Below are 23,941 nucleotides of genomic sequence, written 5' to 3' on the forward strand. Positions count from 1 at the left end.
TCCGGCCCTGTTATTTTTTTCGTCACACCCAAAACCGTTATTTGTTTTGGGCGACGCAGCATTATAGTGGTCACAGTGATGTTGCTCTCTCTGCGTGTGTGTGTGTGTGTGTGTGTGTGTGTGTGTGTGTGTGTGTGTGTGTGTGTGTGTGTGTGTGTGACAAATACACCCACAGGCACAAATGCATACACACACACACACACACACACACACGGCACACACGCACACACACACAACCGCACGCACAAATGTACACACACACACACACACACACACACACACACTCACCAATACACCCACAGGCACAAATGCACACAGACACACACACACACACACACACACACACACACACACACACACACACACACACACACACACACACACACACACACACACACAGAGAGAGACACATACGAATACAGCACTCGTTGCATGTTTAAAATTTTTTTTTTATTATATTCTTGAAATTGCAATTTTAAACAAATCTGAAATTGTAAAGCACCTCACACCTCATACTGATCGAAATCAACACAAGCTCGCGATACATGTGCACGAACAAATTTCTATTTAAAAGGTACTACGCCATCATTCATACGTATTCTACCGAAATAAATACTTTGTCATATCGGAAATGATGACATCCGCAGACAAAACAGTGCTGTTCAAAAATTCGTTCGATGTTAGTGGGTATAACAAACAACTGAAATAAAAGTTAACAAAAAGAAAATTATTGGTTTGAACTTCTGTACGTTAGTTTAGACAGACACCTGACTGTTTCGCTTTTGCACATCATGCTACGCCATCATTCACCAAGAACAGTTTAATGTTGTGTTATTTCTCTCTCTACGTGTAATGTTAGGCATTGGAATTGCGAAATAACAGTCAAAGTTTTATCTCGATGCAAAATACCTGAAAGAAGACAGATTACAAGTAAGTGGGCATCTGGTCAGAGAAATAAAAGTCAAATTTGGCCAGGGAAAAAACCACCAGAAACCGCCCAAGTTAAGTTCGATGTACAATACAACAGACATTTTCCAAGTCTTTAGATATTTGACCAGAGAATGAAAAATCAGTATCATAGCTCATATTATATCATTCATCGAACCATCCATTCCAAAAGCAGAATAGTTAAAAAAAACAAAAAAAAACACACACCCTGGGCTACATTTTCTTTTTAAGACAGAAAATTGTGAACAGAATCACTTGTATGCCATGTTTCCAGCAAGCAACACAAAACTCGCCATCGCGCATATCAGAGCGGATGCGGAAATAACGCTAGAGGAAGAGGTGCAACTGTAGCCAGTGAGGTCATAGCGACAGCTGCAGGACGTGAGCTTCCCGCCACTGGACGCTGCGGTCACGAAACCCCCCGGACAACAGTAGTTGGTCGAACCAACGGTGCATGAATTTCCGTTAGAACAGGTTGTGCCGCTCGTGCAGTCCTGATTGCCTGTTGGAAGGGACCATTTCATTATTCAATAATATTCATCTCATTAGGTGAAATGTTACTGACATGATGATGATGATGATGATGATAATGATGACGATGAAGATGATGATGATAATGATGATGATCGTGTGTGCGTGCGTGCGTGCGTGTGTGCGTGCGCGTGCGTGTGTGTATGAGTGTGTGTGTGTGTGTGTGTGTGTGTGTGTGTGTGTGTGTGTGTGTGTTGTAACGTGTACCTGGTTTAGACGTCAAGAACTGGGAGCCCTGGCCAAAGCTAGCTCCGCCGCTACATGAGAACCCACTGCTGCCAGTCTCATTACAGTTGCAGACGCCTGAAGTCCCGTTGACCACCAGTCTTTCTCCCCCAGGACAGCAGTACACAGTGCCACCTGTCTTGCAGGACAAGTGCTCTCTACACCCCTCTTCTGTAGTGCACTGCGCGCCTGGTTGGACAAAGAACGGGAGTTGTGAACAATAAATGAGGGGAAACAACCGTCCAACATTCGCATTATCACGCCATGGGAAGTGTTACGGCAGTCCGGTAGTCAACCAGGTTTCGAGCGCGAAAGATACGTGTGTATCTTCCAAACTAATAATTACTGTGTCGTAATTATTGAAGCCAGCAAAGTTGATTTGTTTTCAGCGGATTCATGAGTGTATGAGGATTAGCATGTTATCGGTTTGATTTTTGAGGCTTTTGTTTTAGATTTGTGACAGCGTCGTATTTGTTAATATTGTTCGATTTTGGGATTTTTTCCTAATGGTGGAGATTGCAAGAGGCTTGAAGCAACACAGGTCATTTTGATCAGGTAATGTGATGTATTCTAACTGAAATGCTTCAATAGCAGTGTCCCTTCTTCTTCTTCTTCTTCTTCTGCGTTCGTGGGCTGAAACTCCCACGTACACTCGTGTTTTTGCACGAGTGGAATTTTACGTGTATGACCGTTTTTTACCCCGCCATTTAGGCAGCCATACGCCGCTTTTGGGGGAAGCATGCTGGGTATTTTCATGTTTCTATAACCCACCGAACTCTGACATGGATTACAGGATCTTTTTCGTGCGCACTTGGTCTTGTGCTTGCATGTACACACGGGGGTGTTCGGACACCGAGGAGAGTCTGCACACAAAGTTGACTCTGAGAAATAAATCTCTCGCCGAACGTGGGGACGAACTCACGCTGACAGCGGCCAACTGGATACAAATCCAGCGCGCTACCGACTGAGCTACATCCCCGCCCACTGTGTGTCAATATGCATGTGTCATCGGCTGAGAAAAAGAGCAAGCTTGTTGGGCAACCCCAACGACAGCTGACCAGTCTCTACGAAGCTGCCATTAAGCGGAAAGCTCTCAAAATTGTCCGTGATCCGATCCATCCTCTCAACCCCTGTTTCGAAATTCTCCCTTCAGGTAAACGTTATAAGGTCCCTTTGGCACGCAAAAACCAGTTTAAAAAGTCATTCCTGCCTTCTGCAGTCACCATTTTAAATTCTTCTCGCATCACGTAGAGGCTGGTCGGCTGGGAAAAAACAAACAATGTGTACATGTGAAGGTGTGTGGGAAATATTTGTAATGTGATTACTCGGCTGTGAAACCCAACTCCTGTGATATGAGAGGGTAAATTTACATAGTGCAATATCATATTTGATTGTATCCCCTTTATGTTTTATGTTTTATGTGTGTCGTCCTATACAATTGTTGTTATAATCGTTTACAGGCAGACAGGGTGTGCCGAAGAAAAATTTCCATTTTTATGTAATATTTTAATGGACAATAAAGTGCTGTTATTGTTATTGTTATTGTTGTGTATTTTTTTAGGTTCGCGTCGCTGTGCTAGCAGTTACGGCCGTCAACAGTGCACTGTGATGCGGCCGCCGCGCTTCTCTGCTACGGCCGCTGACTGTTTCGTGTACGGCAGCCGGCACTCATTTTATTCGTTTAAAGGCACAGTAAGCCTCCCGTAAACCATCACAGAGCTCCCCGAGCGTCTAAATACAGTACAAGCATACTTCCATTTGAACGCTCACCGAACGGGAACATCCTGGCTGCTTTCTGTCGAGCGTGAGACATTTTCAAAGAATTTATTTTCGTAGACTTGTTCGTTAACAACAACGGCGCCTCGTTTTTGCGCTAGACCTAACTTTTAAAATCTAAATAATAAATTGACAGCTTGTTACACAAACATTCTTTAATCATAAAAGAATTCGTTTTTCATCAAGACAAGATCAGAACAATTCGAAGTTGTGAAAGTTTAAAAAAAAAGAAAAGCCCGGAAGCAGGGTCACGCAAGGGTCCTAGCAGACGAAAGTTTATCAGTGCAAATCGCCGTTCCTCTCAACAGTCAAAAGCCATCGCTAGAGTTCTTGTGAACCACAGCCGTTGTTTCGTGCATAAAAAACGTGCATAAAAAGCTCACATCGAGTCGCATTCATGACTAACTGACGACTGCATTGTGAAAAAGGAAAACTGGATCACACGGGTTCACGATGGCTCAGGGGTAAGATAAACCACGCAAAAATAAATTCTTTGAAAATTGTTCGCTCTTTACGGAGGGCACCTACGATGTTCTCAATTGGTGAGTGTTTAAATGAAAGGGTGTTTGTACTGTGTGTAAAAGCCTGACCGTATCTGTGATGGTTTACGGGAGGCTTACTCTGCCTTTAATAATGTTATTGCCACAGTTTATGACAGTTTGCAAACTAATATGAACGGGTTTCACAACACATCGGTTGTGCACCGTCGTGTTATCAGGAATTTTGATTCCCTGCCCTCTTTTATTTAATATGGCATTTGTCACAGTTTATATCTTGAGTCATATGATAACGGTTTGTTCAAAAGTGTATAACTGGAGATGGCCTGCATGATTGCGGCAAACAAAACAAGTCGCGTAAGGCGAAAATACAACATTTAGTCAAGTAGCTGTCGAACTGAACTCACAGAATGAAACTGAACGCAATGCAACGCAGCAAGACCGTATACTCGTAGCATCGTCAGTTCACCGCTCATGGCAAAGGCAGTGAAATTGACAAGAAGAGCGGGGTAGTAGTTGCGCTGAGAAGGATAGCACGCTTTTCTGTACCTCTCTTCGTTTTAACTTTCTGAGCGTGTTTTCAATCCAAACATATCATATCTATATGTTTTTGGAATCAGGAACCGACAAGGAATAAGATGAAAGTGTTTTTAAATTGATTTCGAAAATTTAATTTTGATCATAATTTTTATATTTTTAATGTTCAGAGCTTGTTTTTAATCTAAATATAACATATTTATATGTTTTTATAATCAGAAAATGATGCAGAATAAGATGAACGTAAATTTGGATCGTTTTATAAAAATGTTGTTTTGTTTACAATTTTCAGATTTTTAATGAGCAAAGTCATTACTTAATTTTTAAGCCACCAAGCTGAAATGCAATACCGAAGTCCGGGCTTCGTCGGAGATTACTTGACCAAAATTTCAACCAATTTGGTGGAAAAATGAGAGCGTGACAGTGCCGCCTCAACTTTCACGAAAAGCCGGATATGACGTCATCAAAGACATTTATCAAAAAAATGAAAAAATCATCTGAGGATATCATACCCAGGAACTCTCATGTCAAATTTGATAAAGATCGGTCCAGTAGTTTAGTCTGAATCTCTCTCTACACACAGACAGACAGACAGACAGACAGACAGACTTACAGACGGACACACACACACACACATACACCACGACCCTCGTCTTGATTCCCCCCTCTATGTTAAAACATTTAGTCAAAACTTGACTAAATGTAAAAAAAAGATGAAGTAAAACGACATAAAACATCCTGTGAAAATCAGGCTGTACGAGAGAGGGGGTCTTAAACTAGAGGGTATTTGGATATGTTTAAGAGAAACGACACCGACTAAACAAACCATCCTCTCTTCCAAAGTGAGATTTCTGACGTACTAAAACGAATTAAAATTCGAGAAGCTGTCACAATGCGAATAATGGCGTCACGTAAAACTTCTGTCACTTCTTCTGCAGGCAGGTTTCACGGTATTGAGACATTCTATTGACTGCACAATGTGCTCTGATTTCTAACTTGCTGAACCAATTTTCTCAGTGTTTTTTTTTATATGCAATGCACAAATGTGTCATTTTGAATACAATTCTGAAAAAAAAAATCGTTTGAGTTGTTTTGTTGGCATTTTATGCACATGTGTTTGGTAGCGATCGTGTGAATCCTGACAGACGCCATTTCCTTCTGCATGACAGAAGCCAACCATTGATGTGAAAATTGAAACGAAAAGGCACTCAATTCACACTGAATGGTCATATTTGATAGCAGAGCTGCAATATCTAACCATACAAACAAAAACAAAAGCACAAATATGAATTTTGCATTACATATTTTGCACACAAAAAATCGAATCGAGAACTGGAAGCTGTCTGTCCGAAAAACTAAGTCTTCACCGATAAACCAAGTAAGCTTATTTTACCACAAGAAATGATAACATGATTTTATTTTGACATTGAAAACACACCTTTATAGTCTGTACTTCATAGGAAAGCATTTACAATGACCGAAATTTCGCGAAATTCCGCGCCGTGTCCATTTCTTGGAATGTCCGACCGTCGTCTGTCAGGGGTTTCCAACGATCGCTACTTTCACTTTCGTTGTCATTTGCGGGCAATCCTATGCCGTATGTGACATATTACACACTTTTCACAGTTGAGGCCGAAGGCGGGATTTGTGATTATTTTTTTCAGGTGAGATTTTATTGTTTTTGTTGCCTTTTTGTCGAGTAATATGCCGTCTGTCAGCCAACGATCGCTACCACACGATCGCTACCTCTTCATGCTCGATCAGATTTTTAGCTTTTTCAATGATTATAGAAGTTTGATTAACGTTTCCTTTGCAGTTCTGGATCGGTAGGGTAAAGGTATCTAATTTCGACATAAGATCTTGGGGGTACCTAAATCCGACCGATTTTCCAAGTCACATCAATGACGAGGTGCGCACGTCATCACAACAGAAGGAATGCCATTCATACACGGGCCATTCATGAACCGGTTGATGACGCGACTTTACGGACCAATCGTTTTGTCGCGAGAGTTATTTGCGTCATCGGCACCGCGGCGCGAAAATTTGCCTTGCAAGTGTCTTCTAAAGTTTTAACGTTGAGGGGGGGGAATCGAGACAAGGGTGTGGTGTATGTGTGTGTGTGCGTGTGTGTGTAGAGCGATTCAGACCAAACTACTATACCGATCTTTATGAAATTTTACATGAGTGTTTCTGGGAATGATATCCCCGGACGTTTTTTTTCTTTTTTTTGATACATACCTTTGATGACGTCATATCCGGCTTTTTGTAAAAGTTGAGGCGGCACTGTCACACCCTCATTTTTCAATCAAATTGATTGAAATTTTGGCCAAGCAATCATCGACGAAGGCCGGACTTCGGTATTGCATTTCAGCTTGGTGGCTTAAAAATTAATTAATGACTTTGGTCATTAAAAATCTGAAAATTGTAAAAAAAAATAATAATTTATAAAACGATCCAAATTTACGTTCATCTTATTCTTCATCATTTTCTGATTCCAAAAAACATATAAATATGTTATATTTGGATTAAAAACAAGCTCTAAAAATTAACAAGAAGAGCAAACGCTCGATCGAGTCACTTTCGCAGTTCTGAATATTATATGAGGCATCAGATGGACAGGAAGAAATTGCTATTCACAACACAATGAGTCACGTTCACATAAAATTTGAGCCCGGTCACTTTTATAGTTTCCGAGAAAAGCCCAACGTTAAGTTGTGTGTTGCCGAACAGAAAAGGCTAGTTATCTCCCTTGTTTTTCTGATAACGTTCGTAAAAGGCTACAGATGTAAATACTTTGATGTAAAGAATAATCCTACAAAGTTTCAATCACATCCGATGAACTTTGTCAAAGATATAAAATGTCTAATTTTTCCTTTGACGCTGACCTGTGACCTTGAAAAAGGTCAAAGGTCAACGAAACCATCGTTAAAGTGTAGAGGTCATTGGAGGTCACGACTAAACAAAATATGAGCCCGATCGCTTTGATAGTTTCCGAGAAAAGTCCAACGTTAAGGTGGTGTCTACGGACGGCCGGCCGGACGGCCGGCCGGCCGGACAGACTAACACTGACCGATTACATAGAGTCACTTTTTCTCAAGTGACTCAAAAATATAAACATTATGATCAAAATTAAAGGCACAGTAAGCCTCCTGTAAACCATCACAGATACGGTCAGGCTTTTACACACAGTACAAACACCCTTTCATTTAAACACTCACCGATTGAGAACATCCTAGGTGCCCTCCGTAAAGAGCGAACAATTTTCAAAGAATTTATTTTTGCGTGGTTTATCTTACCCCTGAGCCATCGTGAACTCGTGTCATCCAGTTTCCCTTTTTCACAATGTAGTCGTCAGTTAGTCATTTGAATGTGACTCGATGTGAGCTTATCTACAATAGCACGTTTTTATGCACGAAACAAACGGCTGTGGTTCACAAGAACTCTAGCGATGGCTTTTGACTGTTGAGAGGAACGGCGATATGCACTGTAAACCGTCGTCTGCGACGACCCTTGCGTGACCCTGCTTCCGGGCTTTTCTGATCTTGTCTTGATGAAAAACAAATTCTTTTATGATTAAAGAATGTTGTAACAAGCTGTCAATTTATTATTTAGATTTTAAAAGTTAGGTCTAGCGCAAAAACGCACCACGGTCCAAAAACATCATAATCATCGATCCACGGCTATCGACAGTTTACATCGATAGAAGGGAAGTAACTCATTTTTGACCTGAGTTCAGAATGGGTCCAAAAAGTGTTCGAGACAATCTGCAAAATTAATTCTTTAAAAATTGCTCGCTCTTTACGTAGGGAACCTAGGATGTTCCCGTTTGGTGAGCGTTCAAATGGAAGGGTGTTTGTACTGTGTGTAAAAGCCTGACAGTATCTGTGATGGTTTACGGGAGGCTTACTGTCCGGGCGTGATTTCCGGTATCATATTCATAACAGCCGTCCCGGCCAGCACCAAAACGAGGCGCAATTGTTGTTAAGGAGAAGTCCACGAAAATAAATTCTTTGAAAATTTCTCACGCTCGACAGAAAGCAGCCAGGATGTTCCCGTTCGGTGAGCGTTCAAATGGAAGTATGCTTGTACTGTATGTAGACGCTCGGGGAGCTCTGTGATGGTTTACGGGAGGCTTACTGTGCCTTTAAATTTTCGAAATCAATTTAAAAACACTTTCATCTTATTCCTTGTCGGTTCCTGATTCCAAAAACATATAGATATGATATGTTTGGATTAAAAACACGCTCAGAAAGTTAAAACGAAGAGAGGTACAGAAAAGCGTGCTATCCTTCTCAGCGCAACTACTACCCCGCTCTTCTTGTCAATTCCACTGCCTTTGCCACGAGCGGTGGACTGACGATGCTACGAGTATACGGTCTTGCTGAAAAATTGCATTGCGTTCAGTTTCATTCTGTGAGTTCGACAGCTTGACTAAATTTTGTATTTTCGCCTTACGCGACTTGTTCTTCTTTGTTTCTGTTTTTCGACGGCATAATTGGATGACCAAGCAGGCACGGCTACCTACTAAAGTCGTGTTGAGGCAGGCTTTGTTTAGGGATCCTTCTATCTCCCCCCTCCCTATGTGAGGAGAGTAGTTAGGGTACCCACAGTCTTTGGTGGTAAGCCTTCAGTTTGTGTGCGTCACTTATGTGCGTGTTTTTTGTTGTGTGTTTTTTCCACTTAAAATAAAAGTAGATTTGTTTAACATTCTGTATTCATATATGTATGCAATTGATTATTATTTTATATCAAAATGAGTGAGTGTCTTTTTATGACCAAAAAAGTGTTCCTTGTTAATGAAACAGGTATCTTGGCTCTTCTTGCCGTTTTCTAAATTAGGGGGTATCGATAGTATAAGTTTATTTCTGCCATTAAAAAAATGATAAAGAAGTACTTATCTGTTTTTATCTTGTACACACATAAATACACTTTCAAAACATGTGACTTTTGTTAGTGTATGGAGACCTTGAAATGTGAAAAAAAACATTTCGTCGGCCGGTTTAGGTGAAAATGGCGTTCTGATCAAGGACAGCATCATGCAAACATATAGACAGCCTCAGGCAAGGAACTTTGTTGTGAAAATCTGTTATATGTTTAAACTTTATGTAAATCATTTAGTATTAGTGGTTTTCTGTCTTCTTTCTGGAGTCAGGCTTGCATCAAGTTTGTTTGATAGATTTTCACGTTTTGGGGGCAACTTTCGTTTCGCTTGATTTTCTATGGAAAATAAGACTCTGCGTATAATTTTTTTCTTTGTCTTGTGTGGTACTGATCCTAATTAATTACAATAACATCCATGTTCACAGTATTTCACAGTTTTATGTTTGACTGGAAGTGTGAGAAAATGGGAAATGGCTGAAATCAATACCGTGAAACCTGCCTGCAGGTCTCCCGAGGAGCTGAAAAGAAATTTCGAGAACAAAATGTTGTCTCGGTGACTTTGTCGTATCAGTAATGGAAAAACAGCTGTCTGGTTACCGCCAGGCTTTGCATGCATCGGCATCAATATACTAATTAAGATCAGAAAATCTGAGAACGCAGGGTCCGAAAAAGAAGGTCCTACTGGAGACACAAATGAAACCACCAAGAACACACATGTGTGGAAATGGATAGAAAAGTAGAAGTGTGTGTGAGGATGATTGATGGCTTGTGAAATGGTTGGTTGGATGGACGGGGACCATTCGAATGGATCGGAATGTACTGGCGGAATTGTGGTGGACAACTGATCGGGAACACAGCAACAAAGATTCGGTTTTTTTCTCTATAATTAAACGTTCCCTACACTTACCTTTCTTTTGTTTTTGATTATTGGTTTTAGAACGTTAGAGTTGTGTTTGATTATTGGTTTTGGAACATTAGCGATGTGTTTGATTATTGGTTTTGGAACGTTAGAGTTGTGTTTGATTATTGGTTTTGGAACGTTAGAGTTGTGTTTGATTATTGGTTTTGGAACGTTAGAGTTGTGTTTGATTATTGGTTTTGGAACGTTAGAGTTGTGTTTGATTATTGGTTTTGGAACGTTAGAGTTGTGTTTGATTATTGGTTTTGGAACGTTAGAGTTGTGTTTGATTATTGGTTTTAGAACGTTAGAGTTGTGTTTGATTATTGGTTTTGGAACGTTAGCGTTGTTTTTGATTATTGGTTTTAGAACGTTAGAGTTGTGTTTGATTATTGGTTTTGGAACGTTAGCAATGTGTTTGATTATTGGTTTTGGAACGTTAGCGTTGTTTTTGATTATTGGTTTTAGAACGTCAGCAATGTGTTTGATTATTGGTTTTGGAACGTTAGCGTTGTGTTTGATTATTGGTTTTGGAACGTTAGAGTTGTGTTTGATTATTGGTTTTGGAACGTTAGCGTTGTGTTTGATTATTGGTTTTGGAACGTTAGAGTTGTGTTTGATTATTGGTTTTGGAACGTTAGAGTTGTGTTTGATTATTGGTTTTGGAACGTTAGCAATGTGTTTGATTATTGGTTTTGGAACGTTAGAGTTGTGTTTGATTATTGGTTTTGGAACGTTAGAGTTGTGTTTGATTATTGGTTTTGGAACGTTAGAGTTGTGTTTGATTATTGGTTTTGGAACGTTAGAGTTGTGTTTGATTATTGGTTTTGGAACGTTAGCAATGTGTTTGATTATTGGATTTGGAACGTTAGAGTTGTGTTTGATTATTGGTTTTGGAACGTTAGAGTTGTGTTTGATTATTGGTTTTGGAACGTTAGAGTTGTGTTTGATTATTGGTTTTGGAACGTTAGAGTTGTGTTTGATTATTGGTTTTGGAACGTTAGCAATGTGTTTGATTATTGGATTTGGAACGTTAGAGTTGTGTTTGATTATTGGTTTTAGAACGTTAGCAATGTGTTTGATTATTGGTTTTGGAACGTTAGAGTTGTGTTTGATTATTGGTTTTGGAACGTTAGAGTTGTGTTTGATTATTGGGTTTGGAACGTTAGAGTTATTTTTGATTATTGGTTTTGAAACGTTCGAGTTATTTTTGATTATTGGTTTTGGAACGTTAGCATTATTTTTGATTATTGGTTTTGGAACGTTAGAGTTGTTTTTGATGATTGGTTTTGGAACGTTAGCGCTGTTTTGATCATTGGTTTTAAAAAGTTAACATTCTATCTGCTTCTGATTTTAGTCATCTCCTCTACATGTTTTCCCCTGTTACTCTTTGCCCTCTGCGCGACGGTTGACTTACAGTTGATAACTAAAACGTTCACGACCTTGCGCTTTAACTCAGTTGCGATGCACCCAAGGGAAAAGTTAAAAACGTCGGAGACAGTGATGGCGTCTAATATGTAAATTGGCCATTTAAGATCACGACTGTTGAAGTACATGTTGACATCCCTGCGGGCGAGGTCGTATCCCTAATGGCAATTCCTTTTTCTCCGACAACGCCGCTATGACTTGCATAATTATATGATATACTTACTACAGGCCAATGCGCATGGCGTGCATTCTCGCACAAAAATAGCCGAGGCAATTAAATTGCTAGCGTTGAAATCAGTTCTTTCTACTCGCCGAAAGTGGACTCAAGATTTCTGAACATGTTCGCAGGTGTCACACAGCAAAGACTTTTTAGGGAGTTAAGAGTGTACAAACTCATGGTAGACGAGTTTAAAAACAAAATTTTGTTTGTTTGAACGATTGGTGTTTATCTAAACCTTTTATATTTGAGCCAACCATATCCGTTTCTATAAGTCATTAGATCGGAAAGGAACATTTCAATCGTAGAATTCACGAAGATCGTATTAGTCACGCGAGCGTAAATTTAACACATTTTTTCGTATTTGTAATGAAAACAAGAACATAATTTTGATTACGAGGAAAAAAGATAACTTACGAAATTTGTCAGTAAGCTTTCCTGAAATGTGTACGAATGGTGCACATTATTAATTGGCTTCGACTGCGTGCTATCTGAGATTATGTTTACTTTCGAGCATATTACAACCTTGACTTTTCCTTCCTGTTAGCTAGTATGTCTGTCGATCCATTCGTCGGTAAGTCAGGAATTCTTTAAGTCTATGTGTGTATCTTTGTGTCTGCTTTGTTCTCTGTCTAAATATCTGTTCGTCTGCCTGCGAGTCAGCCTGTGTGTACGTGTGTGTGTGTGTGTGTGTGTGTGTGTGCGCGCGCGCGTGCGTGGGATATAATAATATTCATATTGTTTTCTGTCGAATCTACAAGTCCAAACAAGTCGCGTAAGGTGAAAATACAACATTTAGTCAAGTAGCTGTCGAACTCACAGAATGAAACTGAACGCAATGCAATGTTTCAGCAAGACCGTAGCATCGTCAGTCCACCGCTCATGGCGAAGGCAGTGAAATTGACAAGAAGAGCGGGGTAGTAGTTGCGCTGAGAATTAGAAGGATAGCACGCTTTTCTGTACCTCTCTTCGTTTTAACTTTCTGAGCGTGTTTTGAATCCAAACATATCATATCTATATGTTTTTGGAATCAGGAACCGACAAGGAATAAGATGAAAGTGTTTTTAAATTGATTTCGAAAAAAAAAATTGGTAATAATTTTTATATATTTAATTTTCAGAGCTTGTTTTTAATCCAAATATAACATATGTATATGTTTTTGGAATCAGCAAATGATGGAGAATAAGATGAACGTAAATTTGGATAGTTTTATAAAACATTTTTTTTTTTACAATTTTCAGAATTTTAATGACCAAAGTCATTAATTAAATTTTAAGCCTCCAAGCTGAAATGCAATACCGAAGTCCGGGCTTCGTCGAACATTACTTGACCAAAATTTCAACCAATTTGGTTAAACAATGAGGGCGTGACAGTGCCGCCTCAACTTTCACGAAAAGCCGGATATGACGTCATCAAAGACATTTATCAAAAAAATAAAAACGTATGGGGATATCATACCCAGAAACTCTCATGTCAAATTTCATAAAGATCGGTCCAGTAGTTTGGTCTGAATCGCTCTACACGCACGCACACACACACACACACACACACATACACACACACATACACGATTCCCCCCTCGATGTTAAACCATTTAGTCATAACTTGTATGTGTGCTCATTAATATAAATAAATCGCAATTCAAGACTCAAATACTATAACATTTTTATGTCCTTATAAAAACAAGAATACATGCCTTGTAGTGCTGGGCGGTTTGAAAAAAAAAATCTAATTCACATTAGTTCTGAATGGCACAAAAAACATCAAGACTTTTTTTTGAGAAATCACTCACTGAAACGGACGCAGCACGCGCGCGTGCTTACACACACACACACACACACACACACACACACACACACACAAACACACGCACACACACACACATACATACACACACACACACACACACACACAAACACACACACACACACATAAAACACACACACACACACACAAACACACACACACACACACACATACACACATACACACACACACACACACACACACACACACACACACACACAAAATACGTAAGAGAAAAGATCGAGCGATGTAGATAAATTAAGAGCTATATTTTGTCATGCAGATTGCGGACACCTCGCTTGAAAAAAAACACCATTTATTTTCACTTTCATTATTATTTCTTCTAAAACGTGCCTGTCAAGATACCCCGCGTACAATGTTCCATCACTCATGGCTGGTCCAAATGGTATTCGTCTTTCAACACAGGCACCACTCGTTTCAAATACCGTTTGCAACTCGTGTAACCCATGTGTAAAACGTGTGTCCGTACCCGTTTAATTGCACATAACACATCCACAAGGAAACAAACAGCTACCAACAAAATAAATGTGTTTTGATTGCGGCAATACAAAAGTCTGCAGGGTTAGCATCGAATTACTTCGACAGAATCTCGTTACACAGGTCTATAAGAACAGCATCTCTCGCTACGAGACACTGAGTCGCTCATCAGTCATGTTGCCTAAATACAAGTCCTTCTGCGTCTAAGCCTGATCTAGATTGACATTTTTGTTTTATCATATCTGATTAAAATGCAAAAAGAATTGACATAATACCAAGGTATGTTTTATACCTCAAAACATTTACACTTAGGGGGTTGCTTCAGTGGTTGGCCGCAACGAATTCCGCAGTGATCAATACCAAATCAGTACCTGGCGAGCGTTGGTCAGCATTGCAATTGATCACCAATAATGCTTTGGAATAAAAATGAATAGAGTAAACTAAAACAAAACAAGTCGCGTAAGGCGAAAATACAATATTTAGTCAAATAGCTGTCGAACTCACAGAATGAAACTGAACGCAATGCCATTTTTCAGCAAGACCGTATACTCGTAGCATCGTCAGTCCACCGCTCATGGCAAAGGCAGTGAAATTGACAAGAAGAGCGGGGTAGTAGTTGCGCTAAGAAGGATAGCACGCGTTTCTGTACCTCTCTTTGTTTTAACTCTCTGAGCGTGTTTTTAATCCAAACATATCATATCTATATGTTTTTGGAATCAGGAACCGACAAGGAATAAGATGAAAGTGTTTTTAAATTGATTTCGACAATTTAATTTTGATAATAATTTTTATATATTTAATTTTCAGAGCTTGTTTTTAATCCGAATATAACATATTTATATGTTTTTGGAATCAGCAAATGATGGAGAATAAGATAAACGTAAATTTGGATCGTTTTATAAATTTTTATTTTTTTTTACAATTTTCAGATTTTTAATGACCAAAGTCATTAATTAATTTTTAAGCCACCAAGCTGAAATGCAATACCGAAGTCCGGGCTTCGTCGAAGATTACTTGACCAAAATTTCAACCAATTTGGTTGAAAAATGAGGGCGTGACAGTGCCGCCTCAACTTTTAGAGCGGCAGCCAAACTCAAAATCATACTGAAACCGTAATAAAATTCCTTTTAAACCCATTTAAGTTTTGTTACAGTCTATAGGCACCAAATAATCACATGAAAGAGTTCTAGAAAAATCTAGTGGGGGAAAGTCTATTTTTAGACCAAATGAAACCATTTGAGGATTATTGCAACTGAGAATATGGCAGTACTATAGCTTGCAGCACAGTGAACATTGTTTCATGCAGTATGGGTTGATTAACTTGTGTCATGTTTTCAACTAAAAAAATAGCATATGTGGCAATTTCAAAATCTGTTCCAAATAAGAATTTAACCATTTAAGAATCTCAACAACAAAAAAAGGCCCCCGAAGATCATTTGTAAGAAATGACAACTGATATCTGCAAACCATGTCATATACATGGACATGGCAGCATATTAAAACTTATATTACTCATAAAGTTCAATCCATTTGAGGATTGAACCATTCAGGAGTTTTACCAAAATCTGTCCCAAATAAGAATATAACCATTTGAGAATCTTAACAAACAAAAAAGGACTCCGAAGATTTGTAAGAAATGACAACTGATATATGCAAATCATGTAATATACATGGACATGATCTAGCAGCATATTAAAACTTATAATACTCATAAAATTCAATCCATTTGAGGATTGAATCATTCAGGAATTATACAATTTTGTTCAATATTTTAGGAAAACAGGACTTACCAGTTGGTTGTTGACAGGACCTTTTCTCCTGCTCTTTCTCTCAGATTTGCACAACTGTCAATGTAATTTTTTTCTGGAACCTATATCTTCCCAGATGTCAGATGTCTTTTTATATTATGATCACGTGTGTCGATATATTGTTTCAATCCGGTTACAATTCAAGTCACACACTACTAAAACCTACAATCCAGATTCAAATTTCACACACAAGATCGTCTACTTCCTCTTCGTGACCCGCACTGTTAAAACAACTTTCCCCCTTGCAGTGAGCACAGGCTGCTGTGCATGGCAATCCGTACAACCGACACGAGCACCTCCGGGTCAAACAGTCGGTCTTACATGTGCAGCGGATGAGGTGAAGGAGGTCCTCCGGAGCAGGGGTTCTGTTTGTGTAGATTGGGAACATTTTGTCCCCTGTAATATTCCATCCCCACTCTAGTGGGTCCATGGCATCTCCTTTCAGTGAAATCCACTCCTGTATTTGGTAGTAGGATCTCATTGAATGGAACTGAGCTGCTGCTGATGTTGGTGGAAGCTGTTGAGGCTCAATTGAAGATGTTGATGTCACCAGTTTTTGCTGGTACTTTACGTACCCCAAGGAATTGAGACTTCTTTCCTCTTCGCCGTTGCTGTAGAGAAATACCATGGCTTTCTCCCCAGCTTTGATGATTCTTTCACAGGATGTCCGAGGTGTTTCAAAAACCTGTGACTGTTCCCTTAGGAAAGAAGACCTTGCCGATTTCTTCAGGATCGTTCCTTTCCCAATGGAATGCAGTCCACTTGTTGTGTCACAGCCTCCAAAGCCATGGCAGAACAGTAGCGTTTTGCTCAGGTCTGTGCACTCAGCATTCAATGCGGTCTGTGCTACTTTGATGTCCCAGTTCCTTTCTCCCGCTGCCATGTACACCTTCCTATGGAATTCTTGAGTGTGGTATAACAGGAGGATGAGAAGGTCTGTGTCGTTGGCTACCAAAGTAGTGGGAAAAGCAGTTGCTTTTTGCAGGACAGTGCGCACAATGCAGCAGTCGGCATCACCATCTTCTTGGATAACTTCTATCCCGCTGTCTTCCAGAGCTTTGGAAAGTCTGTTGATGAACCGTTGCTTGTTGACTTCATTTTTGAGAAATGCTTCCCTTGTATCAGCAACAAACATGTCATCTTCAAACTGGACGTCATTTGTTGTTTTTAGACCATTCTTTCTTCGTAGATGGGCTGCGTCTTTCGTTGAAGGGCCACTGCCGTATCCATCAAAAACTACGGTTGCCAGTCCATAGTGTCGTATGACGAAGTCCACGTAGCATGCAATGAGTTGGACGAAGGTCGCGGTTTTGCTCCAGGTCTGACTGTACAGAAGTGCCCCTCCATCCAGCACATAGGTCACATCCTTTGGGAGCTCTTTTACGTCTTGCTTTGTGGCCGCCCAAATGTATTTTGCCAGTTCATGTTTTCTTGCTTCCCGAGGTAGTCCTGCTTTATCAAATAGAGCTGTAGGGATGGGGTTGAGTTCAAACTCAAATCACTCAGGCATACGTTCAGGAGTCACTTGTGCAATCTTTGTTAAACGCTGGAAAAGGAGGTTTGGGTCTACTGCAAATGGTTCATTGTTGGTAAAGACAGTCGTCGTCTTGGTTGCCATTGTGACAGCCTGGTCTGACTTTTTCATGTGCACGTCATCCATGGTCCTGCCGGTTATCTGGGTAACAATATTCTGTCCAATCTGTTGTGCACTTTCCACGTTTACAACCTCATCAAATTCCCGGCCACTGGACACCAAGGTCGAATGGATTCCGGCTTAAAAAGTAGCCGATGAGCTTGAGGGTATCAGCGTGATCTCTGACTTGTCTGGCCTGTCTACAGTCTTTGTGCTGTTCGCTTGTTGCAAATTCCACACCAGTAACACGCTGCATGGATGTGTTGACATGAGCACTGGCTGGCATGCCCAGCAGCCACAGAAGACGTTCAGTTGGGCCCATCCCACAACCACGAGTAAGTTTTAATATGCTGCTAGATCATGTCCATGTATATTACATGATTTGCAAATATCAGTTGTCATTTCTTACAAATCTTCGGAGTCCTTTTTTGTTTGTTAAGATTCTCAAATGGTTATATTCTTATTTGGGACAGATTTTGGTAAAACTCCTGAATGGTTCAATCCTCAAATGGATTGAACTTTATGAGTAATATAAGTTTTAATATGCTGCTAGATCATGTCCATGTATATGACATGGTTTGCAGATATCAGTTGTCATTTCTTACAAATGATCTTCGGGGGCCTTTTTTTGTTGTTGAGATTCTTAAATGGTTAAATTCTTATTTGGAACAGATTTTGAAATTGCCACATATGCTATTTTTTTAGTTGAAAACATGACACAAGTTAATCAACCCATACTGCATGAAACAATGTTCACTGTGCTGCAAGCTATAGTACTGCCATATTCTCAGTTGCAATAATCCTCAAATGGTTTCATTTGGTCTAAAAATAGACTTTCCCCCACTAGATTTTTCTAGAACTCGGCAAGAATGTTCAACATATCATGGCCTATCCCTGCATACTGCTAATAATTTAAAAGTAATTAATTAACACTATTTGGTACTGTTACCCGTCTATTTCACGAAAAGCCGGATATGACGTCATCAAAGACATTTATCACAAAAATGAAAAAAACATTCGGGGATTTCATACCCAGGAACTCTCATGTAAAATTTCATAAAGATCGGTCCAGTAGTTTAGTCTGAATCGCTCTACACACACACACACACACACACACACACACACACACACACACACACACACAGACACACACACACACACACGCACATACACCACGACCCTCGTTTCGATTCCCCCTCGATGTTAAAACAAAGGAGAGTGAAGAAACAATCAAATAAAATTAAAAGAAAACCGCGCTGTCTGGGCTCGAACCTACGACCTGCCGACTCAAAACGCAGTACGCTAACCGTTGCGCTACAGAGACATTCTTGCCTTAGGGGTAAAAATAAACTAGTATTCGGTTGTCTTTCGGATGAGACGAAAAACCGAGGTCCCTTCGTGTACACTACATTGGGGTGTGCACGTTAAAGATCCCACGATTGACAAAAGGGTCTTTCCTGGCAAAATTGTATAGGCATAGATAAAAATGTCCACCAAAATACCCGTGTGACTTGGAATAATAGGCCGTGAAAAGTAGGATATGCGCCGAAATGGCTGCGATCTGCTGGCCGATGTGAATGCGTGATGTATTGTGTAAAAAAAATTCCAATTCACACGGCATAAATAAATCCCTGCGCCTTGAATATGTGCGCAATATAAATTGCATAAAAAAAATAAAAAATAAAAAAAAAATAAATAAATCCCTGCGCTTAGGCCTAAAAACAAAAATAGGTGTGGTTACGGTAACCCGACCTACCCTATTTTTAGGGGCCGACCCTATAACTTTTTATTACATTTGTCACCCCAAAAAAATATGAAAACAAGAAAACGAGTGCAGAAAACGCAATGAAAGCGAAAGCGCTCGAGTCGTCATGCAGTTCAAAATTGTTCAAAAGAATATCCATAGTCGCACACTGATTTCCCTGTCAAATAGGTTTAATTTGTATACATTAGAAAAAAGTTTTAAAACAAAAAGTGATTGCCTACCTTCCTACCCTATTTTTTTTGTGGCTATGTTACCTTAACCACACCTATTGTTTTTTTTTGCCTTAGAACTGTACCCACGGAATACGCGCGATATAAGCCTCATATTGATTGATTGATTGATTGTATTTACAAAACAACAAGCAACGCATGCTGCCGGTTTCACCATCTCTGCCATCTCTGCCAGACAATCTTTCAATCGCTAGCACTGTATAGCTACTACACTGGCCCGGAAAACAATGCAATTCTACGTAGCACTATTTCCTAGCTCCAAAGATGTCGATAAAATACCCATTTTTGATTATTTCCCGATGAAACAGGACAACACATTTATTTTTTGATCCCTAAACAAATCCGAATCAAATGCAATTGGTGTTGTTGCTTCGAGAGTGTGTAGCGGTACCTGAGATGAACCCATCGAAGCAAAAACATTTTGCAAGTGTGTCTACCCACATGCCAATGTCAGAATAGCAATATAAACGCTATCGTGTTTTCAGCGTAGCGATAGGGTCGGATATTTTGACTCGAACAAGTATAATACGCTGAGTCGATTATTAAACTTGTCGTGGTAAAAAAATCCGCCCCAATCGCTACGCTGAAAACACGATAGCGTTTATTATTCTCACCGAAGGCCAAAGTGTTATCCAGTAAGAACACTCATCGATGCTACTATACCATAAACAGTGAACATTTTGCACGAATAGGGAAAGCCGCGTTTCAGATTTCTAATAGTAAGGAGCTCCCGAGAACGCTAAACTTTATTTAATTTTTTTTTCTTGCGAGTTGATGGCGAGCCGATTGCCGATCAACTCGTAGGCATTTATTAAGTTCGACCCGTCACACGACGAACGATTGACGAACGATAACTTCACGCGAGCTGGCCGGAAGTGACGCATCAGTGAACACGACAAATGCACTGCGCGATAGCAGACGCTGTTTTGGAGAAGCGTGTTCTGCTATTGTTCGAACATCGCTCTCACCGTTTCTAAAAATACCTTTAAGCATTAGGCCTTCCAGAGAAAGTAATAACGCAGACAGTTGCATCAAATGGTTTCCGACAGCAGTAAATCTTGAAGAGAGCTTGTTTTTTTTTTCATTTTCATTTTCATTACTTTATTAATTGTCCCATCGCTGGGAAATTCGGGTCGCTTCCTCCCAGTGGAAAGCTAGCAGCAACGGAGTCGCGCTACCCAGGTGTCTGCGTGTTTAGATGTATTCAGCCACCTGCACTTATGGCAGAATGAACAAGGTCTGTTACGTGCCATTGTGGTGACACGGGGGTGGGACATGACCTCCGTCTCTGGGTCTGCACACAAACTTGACCCGTGTCCGTCTCAGTCCGAATTCGAACCTGCGACCTTCCGATCACAAGTCCAGTGCTCTACCAAGTGAGCTACCGGTCAAACTTAACCGCATGCCATTTGATATCGATAAAACATTATACAAAGTCATGTTAATAATAAGTCAACAGTGCCAAAAACTTGAAATTTAACTTAAAGCCTCGCAAAAAAAAACAAATAGGCTATAGGCCTAACTAAGGTTCAAAATAACTACGTATAAAGTGTAATCTTTGATGATTATTTGTGTTTGAACTGCTTCTGTTTCAGAACTTTGCAAGGCAGTCTCTAAAAATATATATTTTCTGTCAAGAATTCAGCGGTTTTTACACTTTGGAAAAATCCCTTTCGTGTGCACACATTCAAACAAGAATTGACTATTAATCGAAACTGACTATGGGACACCCCAATTGCTATTTCAATGAAGCCAATACTAAGTTTTTATAAAAGAGCACTCAAAATTTTAGCATATCACCAATCTCATGTCCCCAATAGGAAAATGTTCTGTGAGGACGTAAAGGATCCCCTAGTTAGTTAGCACTCAAAGTACAGGATGACCCAAAACAATGCAACCCTAAAAATGGTTAATTACTACATCTGTTGACCGAATCACTTCATATTTGAGGGACATAATTTGCAGCCTATGCATGACCCTTCCACAAAGTGACAAGTTTATAGATCAAATGGTCTGACTTTTGTGCAATTTCAAAAGAAGTTGCCAAATTCTGGGATTGACTCAACAGTATGAGGTTTGAAATTGAGCGGTACCCAAACTAACCCGATTTAAGCCCTCCTGATTGTTACCTTTTGGATAATTCGAACGACAATGTGTACCTTAATCAACATTAGACAATTAGTGACTTGAATACAGCAATTACAGTCCGGATCAGTGCATTTCCCATGGATGTATGCGTTCATGTCATTTATGAATTTTGCGCGACATTGCGCAAGTGTAACTTTACAACGAAGGGGTTCATTTTTCAGTCAGTTGAGTTTAGAAAATATGTTCATAGTTGTTGTGCATGAACCTTAGTTCGTCCACGACCATTCTACAAAGTTTCGAGTTGTTGTTGTTGTTTACTTATTTGTCCGGTCGTTTTTACTTGTTTATAATTTATTAGAAATTTGTATCAGAAGTAAGGACCGGTTGTAAGAAAAGGCGTAGCCTTAAACCTCTATCCTTGAAAAATAAAGTTCCATCCTCATCATCATCATCATCATCATCATCATCATCATCATCATCATCATCATCTCTCTCTCTCTCTCTCTCTCTCTCTCTCTCTCTCTCGCTCTCTCTCGCGCTCTCTCTCTCTCTCTCTCTCTCTCTCTCCCTCTCTCTCTCTCTCTCTCTCATTCATTGTCCATAAATACAAACACACAGCTGAAATGAACCTTGTGTGTTTAATCAATAAAATGTCTTACGTCTTACGTCTTACGTCTCTCATTCAGTATGGTTTGAAACAGTTTTGCGTGTCTTAAGGTCGCGGATTGGAATCCAGCTCGGGTTGGACACGGGTCAACTGTTTGAGCAGACCCAGAGACGGTATTCACGTCCCACCCTCGTGTCACCACGGGACGGATTTATTGACCCGTTAAGGTCAACACTTGTTCAACCTGGTAATGGTACGTTTTGCAGATCTGTGAAAACATGTCACGGTCAAGTGTTCTAAACTTGGCAACACAAATATTGCAACAAATTTCGTACCCAAATTAGAGCATTAATTCCCGTGGCATTTCATTAAAACTGTATATAAGCAGGTTAAGGCCGCTCAATTTACTATCAGGATCACCTTTTGGATTACATATTTCTTTTACAGGAATCACTTGATCGACCACCGCTCAAATAAGGGTACCCTCAACAAAGGGCCGAGTGAAAAATCGACACAAAAATCACAAATGGGCAAAACTTTGCAGCTTTGACATACGAGAAGAAAGTCAAATCAATTATCTACCCTGAACAGATTGTTTTGTTTAGCTACCTATTGTATTTCGTGTGCTATGCTATTTCTACTGCTGCAGGTGTTGATCGCAAGAGCGGTCAAAAACGGGACTTTTTGCGTCATTTTGAAGGGGTATCACGACAAAAAAGGCTTTAGCAATGACTTGGTGCATTGCTTTGAAACTAACAAAATATTTTACCAACATGATAGAAATTACTTCGTGCGAAATTGTGGATTGTTACAGTTATTTATTAAAATGTTATGTTTCAGCGAACGACGAAGAAGAAGAAGAAGAAAATGTTATGCAATTTTTCGAAAGAAGTTTTTAAACTCGTCATAGGATTGTTCGCTTGTGTCAAAAAAGTTCATGACTTTGCATGTCTACAGAAAAATGATTAATACACACACTGCGAAAGTTTTACGTGTGTATAAGCACTGACGCAAATTTGCTAGCCCTGTAAATACGCTTGATATTTAAGCCATGATTCTGGTGCCACAGCGATGCCCAGCCAAGCGTGACAGTTATGTAGCATGTTTTCAGAATCACGCAGCAATAACAGCAGTCAGCGCGAAACAGCCTGAACATTCCATTTTGTTCTCATGTGTTTGCATGACTAGCAAATTAACACCAGTGGCTACACGCTAATGAAACTTAGACAGTACCTGTATCAATCATTTATCTGTAGACATGCACCGTCATGATTTGTTTGGACACAAGTAAACTAATACGCTCGTATAAGAATTAAAAAAAAACCCATCGATTGCGAATGATAAATATACTAAAAGACCAAATACGTACCTCGCACACCTGCTACATAAGTCACCAGAAAAAGCAGCATGGTCAGTGTCATCTCACGTGTAAGCGCCATCTTCATGAAGTCTTATCTAATTTCAAAATTAATGTATGGCGCTGTAATACAAATCGTGGGATGTTTTCAGCTTATCTTGAGGTACCAGCGATAAGCGGCGGTAGCTATGGTAAGAGAACTTAATGAGAG

General features: G+C 39.8%; 1 protein-coding gene across 1 annotated transcript; it reads right to left on the minus strand.

Moving 5' to 3' along the window:
• Positions 1 to 435: 435 nt before the first annotated feature.
• On the minus strand, positions 436 to 23,941 carry LOC138952880 (uncharacterized protein K04H4.2-like). The gene is made up of 3 exons (XM_070324629.1): positions 23,743 to 23,941; positions 1,687 to 1,893; positions 436 to 1,450 (listed from the first exon to the last, which is right to left on the minus strand). The coding sequence occupies exons 1-3, from the start codon at positions 23,816 to 23,818 to the stop codon at positions 1,200 to 1,202; spliced, it is 534 nt and encodes a 177-aa protein (XP_070180730.1). The 5' UTR covers positions 23,819 to 23,941; the 3' UTR covers positions 436 to 1,199.

Source organism: Littorina saxatilis, linkage group LG17 (genome assembly GCF_037325665.1).
Source record: "Littorina saxatilis isolate snail1 linkage group LG17, US_GU_Lsax_2.0, whole genome shotgun sequence".
In the NCBI taxonomy this organism is placed as follows: Eukaryota; Metazoa; Mollusca; class Gastropoda; order Littorinimorpha; family Littorinidae; genus Littorina; species Littorina saxatilis.